The sequence below is a fragment of the Mchenga conophoros genome, linkage group LG1 (genome assembly GCF_057382185.1).
Source record: "Mchenga conophoros isolate Kocher_MC1m ecotype Shallow Benthic linkage group LG1, M_conophoros_male_GT1.1, whole genome shotgun sequence".
Taxonomy (NCBI): domain Eukaryota; kingdom Metazoa; phylum Chordata; class Actinopteri; order Cichliformes; family Cichlidae; genus Mchenga; species Mchenga conophoros.
The window spans coordinates 7,872,785-7,879,137 of NC_140526.1; the positions used below are offsets into that span (position 1 = coordinate 7,872,785).

Here is a 6,353-nt window from a genome sequence, read left to right on the forward strand (position 1 = left end):
AAAAAAAAAAAAAAAAAAAAAAAAAAAGGGGAGAAACACTCAAACCAATCTGTGACAGTCATTATAGCACCAACAGCCGGACCCCGGCACATGAGAGAAGAAACAAAGAAGAAAAAGGGAATAAAGAAATCCCAACAGTCAAAGTACGGGCATTGAGGAGACTATGGACAGCAGTCCGAGAAGAGAGCAAGAGCATAAATTACCAACAAGTAAAGAACAATAAATCAGGCAAAAGACAGACTCTTGACATGAGTTATGAACCGTGACCAGGTTTTGTCATATTTACTCTCCAAGCCGCGCACGGTATACCTAATTTTTTCCAGAGCTAATCCCAACATCACCTCTCTAATCCAATGGACGTAGGAAGGAGGGTTCGACGCCTTCCAGCTCAGCAGTATCAGACGGCGGGCATGCAACGAGGCAAAGGCTATTGCGTTTTTGTGGAGGGGAGAGAGTCTCAGCTCTTCCCGAGGTACACCGAAGATAGCTATCAAAGAGTCAGGCCGCAGTGTTTCACCCGATATAGCTGACAGTGATTGAAAAATTGATGTCCAGAAACCATACAGGGAGGGACATGACCAAAACATGTGCCCCAAAGAAACAGGAGAGTAATCACATCTAGGACAATTCGGTGCAACATCAGGGTACAGTTTAGACAGTCTGTCATTAGAATAGTGGAGCCTGTGGACGACCTTAAATTGAATCAGGCCATGTCTAATACAGAGAGAAGACGTATGTATACGCTGTATGGCTTTCTTCCAGATGTCTTCTGACATGAGTTCTCCAACCTCCCCTTCCCACGCCGCCTTAGGTTTGTCCCATGTATGAGGGCAGCTTTCAAGAATCAATGCATAAATCTTCGATATTGCTCTTTTAGTGGGCTGACTCACATTAAGAACTAGATACAGTAGGTCCTTAGAGGGCAGAGACGGGTACCCTGGGAGAAATTTAGAGGCAAAACTCCGAGCCTGAAGGTATCTGAAGTAGTGAGACTTTGGTAAGTTATGGTCTTCACACAAATATTTAAATGAGACAAAGCCATCCTCAGTGAAGAGATCTTGAAAGAAAACCAGACCGTTTCTGTGCCAGACTGCAAATGAATGATCTATTTGAGATGGTGTAAAAAGATGGTTGAACATTATCGGAGAAAAGCTACAAGTTTTTGTCAAGTTAAAATGTTTCCTGAATTGGCCCCAGATCTTAATTGAATTTTGAACCACCAAATTGGAGTTCAGCCCAGATGCTTTGACATTCAGTGGGAGAGGGGCAGTTAAGATCGAAATCGGAGAGATTGGGAGTGTAGCTCTCAGTTCCATATCTGCCCAGACTGGACCCTCCCCATCCGCAAACATGGTTATCCAATATGTCAGCTTGACAATGTTAGCAGCCCAATAATAGAATAAGAAATTAGGTAAGCCCAAACCACCATCAGCTTTAGCTCTCTCCAGGCTTGCTCTCCTTATGCGTGCAGGTTTTTTGTTCCATATGAACAAAGAGACAAAGCGATCCAGCTGGGCAAAATAGGATTTGGGGAGAAAGATGGGGATCATTTGGAATAGATAAAGAAACCTGGGCATTACAGTCATCTTCACCACATTTATCCGTCCTGCCAGCGAAAGTGGAAGTTTTGACCACCTACCCAGATCAGATTTAGTACTGTCCAGAATAGACCTGTAGTTATACTGGAAAATAGTCTTAATCGAGCCAGCTATTTCCAGTCCCAAATATGTGAATTTGTCATTTTCAATTTTAAAAGGCAAATCGTCATAAGTGGTCTGTTTTGCCAGATTGTTCAATGGAAACAGTAAAGATTTTGATAAATTAACCTTATACCCCGATATGTTGCTGAACTCCCGCAGCCAGCGGAAAAGGTGGGGCATACTCCCAATTGGGTCTGATATCTGCAAAAGGAGATCATCAGCATAAAGCAGAGTTTTATGAGTTACCTCACCCCTGGATATACCTTTAATCCTCTCATCAGATCTGATAGCAATTGCCAGCGGTTCGATCGCAATGTCAAACAGGAAGGGTGACAGGCAACAGCCCTGCCTCGTCCCCCTGTAGAGCGAAAAATATTCCGAAATCAGACCATTTGTCCTGACTGCAGCCATAGGCGTTGAATATAGGACTTTAATCCATCTACAAAAAGTAGGTCCCATGCCGAATTTCTCCAGAACTGTGAAAAGGTAGGACCATTCGATTCTATCAAACGCCTTTTCAGCGTCAAGGCTCAGAATAACTTCCGGTTGTATTGTCGAATGGGGGGAGAATACCACATTAAACAGTCGTCTCACATTAAAAAATGACTGCCGTCCGGGAATGAAGCCCGTTTGGTCCTCATTAATAATGGTGGAAATAATAGGGTCCAACCGTAGTGCAAGAGTTTTGGTTAAAATCTTATAGTCACAGCACAAAAGACTTATTGGCCTGTATGAGCTACACTGTACAGGATCTTTATCTTTCTTTAGTAAGACTGAGATCGTGGCCTGGGTAAGCGTCTGCGGCAGATTGCCAGTAGCAAAAGATTCAGCATAAACTGATTCTAAAATAGGTGTGAGCTTCGAAGAGAATTCCTTGTAAAACTCCATGGGGAAACCGTCCGGACCTGGCGACCTTCCAGTCTGAGATAATTTAATAGCGTTCGTTATCTCTTCAATCGACAACGGCTGTTCCAAAGGCGACTGAGCGTCCGGAGAGAGCTTGGGAAGATCCAGCGAGTCAAGAAACGAGTAGATCTCGGATGAATTACTGCCCACCTCTGATTGATATAGGGTAGAGTAAAAATATTTGAACTGGTCATTAATGACTCGGGGGTCGTGAGATATCGCATCAGCACCTATTTCAATTCCCGAAATCACGCGCTCAGCTGACCGCTGCTTGAGCTGAAGTGCAAGGAGCCTCCCCGCTTTATCTCCATGCTCATAATATACCTGCCTGGATTTAAAAATATTTCTTTCGGCTCTCCATGTCATAAGCGTGTCAAATTCAGTTTGCAACAGTAATTTCTCCTTAAAAAGATCTGGCGTAGGTAAAAGAGCGTAACGCCTATCCATATCCGCAATCTTGTCAGCCAGTTCTTTAAGTTGTTTAGAGCGCTCCTTGTCTCTGTGTGCCACATAAGAAATAACTTGGCCCCTAATATAGGCTTTCATAGACTCCCACAAGACTCCCCTCGACACATCCTGGGTGTCATTAATTTCTAGAAAGAAGTCAATCTGATTGCTGAGAAACGTTTTAAAGCGTTCACATAAAAGTAATAGGGGGTCTAGCCGCCACGTTCGTTGGGGCGCTACATTACCTGGAAAAACCAGACCCATCTGCACAGGGCTATGATCTGACAACACTATACTGTGGTATTTGGTGCTGGAAATCAAGGGAAGTAGCTGGTTATCGACAATGAAGTAATCAATCCTGGAGTAACTATGATGTACAGGGGAAAAAAAGGAAAATTGCTTCGTAGATGGGTTTGTTGCACGCCAAGGGTCCGATAAGCCGTAAGAACGAAGTAGGGAATTAATAGCCACTGCTGCTGACGAGAGGGTGTTGCTCGACCTTACGCTTGATCGGTCCAGCTGGGGAGAAAGGACACAATTAAAGTCTCCACCTAGAATTAGTTTATAGGAGACAAGGTCTGGGAGAGTCGAAAAAAAATTAAGAAAGAACTGTGCGTTGTCCCAGTTAGGTCCATAAATATTAGCCAGTATTAGTGGTGTGTTAAACAGCTTGCCCACTACAACAACATATCTGCCATTAGGATCTGATATCACTTCAGAGTGTTCAAATGGAACCCCCTTCCTAATTAAGATTGCTGTTCCCCTGGCTTTGTAGTTAAAACGTGAATGATATATTTGTCCAATCCACTTACAACCTAATCTTTTTTGGGAGTTAGTATTTAAGTGTGTCTCCTGTAGAAACATCACGTCAGGTTTGAGCGATTTCAAATGACTAAATACCTTGCTTCTTTTAACCAAATTATTCAGCCCTTTGACGTTCCAGCTAATGAATGAGACCGATTTCTGTTGATTATTCACATTATCCAGAGTCATAGTGCCACAATCGATAATAGACTGATCCTGCACGTTGGTTATATCTCAGTGTTTCAGTGCCTGTTTGAGCCACAACATAAACCACAGATAAACCCAAAGCAAAACTAACAAAAACAAACAGATAAACATAGATAAACCTCTCACCATCCTGGACCCCTGGGCTGGTCTTCCACAAACCTGAGACTGCCCTGAAAACACTCCTCTCTCTCCTAGGCATATAACACGTTTACACTAGCTTAAACTCTTACATGAACTCAGCAAAGACAGAACAAAGTATAATAGGACCCTTGACTCAGCATCATTATTGCCGCATGCATGTCGGCACCCATCCACTTACAGGCCGGTACGGCTCTGAACACTCACGGTTGGAAAATAATCCCACAAGAAAGGGGTAAAACCCAATAAAAATAATGACACTGATGATAAGAAAAAGGGGATTAATTAATCAGAATACATCAAAAAGCAAAATAAAAGCACTGTTGGGGTTATGGTGTCGGGCTGGAACTAAGACCAATAAGGATACCAAAGATATTCTGAAATAAAATATTCCCCAGGCCACATGACATCCACAGAAATCCCCAACATCTTATAGCTATACCTTGTCCAATCATAAAGGGCATCCAACCGTAGCGTGGCGACGTTCACCAGTCAATGCACAGCCTGTGCAGACTACCTCAATGTTAGCACGCAGCGTGTGATACTTGTTGTGGTCCGTGAATTAACTGTCACTCTCCCTCCGTCTCCCGTGGGCGCAGATTGGTCTCGACGTAGTGCCTTGCCTTGATCGGGTCTTCGAAAGACATCTGTTCGCCAGCCGGGGTCGTGATTTTCAATGTAGCTGGATACAGGAGACCATATTTCACTCCCGTACACCGGCGAAGCAATCTCCTCACCTCGGTAAAGGCCGATCTCTTCTTTCTAACGGTGGCCGAGTAATCTGGGTAGATGTAGAAACGCTTCCCATTACGGGTAATGGGACCTGCCCCCATGGCCTTTCGAAGAACATCCACTTTCTCCTGAAAATAGTGGAACTTGACGATTATCGGTCTCGGGGCATCTCCATCCTTTGGCCTCGGCTGCAGGCTCCTATGCGCCCGATCGAGCGTCGGCGTATAGTCGAGGGCGAGCGCTTCCTTCAACAATTCAGCCACGGCTTTCTCCGGTCGAATATTTCCGAATCCCTCTTCCACTCCAATTAGTCTGCAGTTATCACGACGTTGCCGGGACTCCAAATCATCGGCCTTGTCTGCCAACCGGACGACTTGGGCAGATAGCGCATCAACTTTAGCTTCCAGTGCTACAACACGGTTAGCCTGGCCATTAGCTTCCTCCTCAAGATCATCAGTGCGGGTCGAGAGCGTGGCGTTTTCTTTCTGCATGTCTTCGATAGCCTTCGCAAACTCTGCGCGCACACTCAGGACCTCTGACCTTAAATCACCCGCCAAGTCGTCTATTTTCTTGTGTAGTTCACCTGCAGCTGCCATCACAGACGAGTCGATCTTGGCTAGCACATTCTGCTCCGTTTGCTTTATGGCAGCCATGATTGTGTCGAGATCCGGCCCGGCCCCCACCCCCGCGGCCGGATCCGCACCAGGCAAGTCCGAGGCATCAGGCCCCGGCTTCTGCTTGAGCGATTTAGGCATGTTGAACAGCTTTAGACTACAAAATACAACTGATTCGAAAGATTAGGCACTTGTGAGACGGGTTCACGCCGGGATGTACTAGAAGGGGAGCGGGAAAATTACGCAAATGGTCAATCTAAGCAGAGCTCGCAAAAACACGTCTTCACATGTCGCTGCTCTCTCCCCTCCCCCCCGCAGCTCGTCTTTTAACTGGCACTTGAAAGTTTGAGCACATTTCCCCTGTTTTAGCTTCACTTCACTGGCTGCCCATTTCTTTTAGGATTCATTTTAAAATTATTTTATTTACTTTTAAAGCTCTCCATGGCCTAGCCCCATCTTATCTCTCTGAGCTGCTACAGCCTTATACACCCACCCGCTCTCTCAGGTCAGCTGATCAGCTGCTACTGAAGATACCCAGGACTGGGCGTAAACTTAGAGGAGATCGTGCTTTTGCTGTAGCAGCTCCAAAACTGTGGAACGAGCTTCCTTTAGAGATTAGACAGGCCACTTCTTTATCTGGTTTTAAGTCACTCTTGAAAACCCACCTCTTTACCCTGGCCTTTGACACCACTTGAGATGTTGGTTTTTTATTTTTTATTTTAGTTGTTTTTAGGTGATTCGATGCTGTTTTATCTTGTTTTTGTTTTAATATAGGGCTGTTTTAATTTTATGTTTTATGTGTTTT

General features: G+C 44.8%; 1 protein-coding gene across 1 annotated transcript; it reads right to left on the bottom strand.

The window, feature by feature from the left end:
- Positions 1-1,199: 1,199 nt before the first annotated feature.
- LOC146582847 (uncharacterized) lies at positions 1,200-5,646 on the bottom strand. Its single transcript, XM_085244134.1, has one exon. The coding sequence runs from the start codon at positions 5,585-5,587 to the stop codon at positions 4,772-4,774; it is 816 nt and encodes a 271-aa protein (XP_085100260.1). The 5' UTR covers positions 5,588-5,646; the 3' UTR covers positions 1,200-4,771.
- Positions 5,647-6,353: the final 707 nt, after the last annotated feature.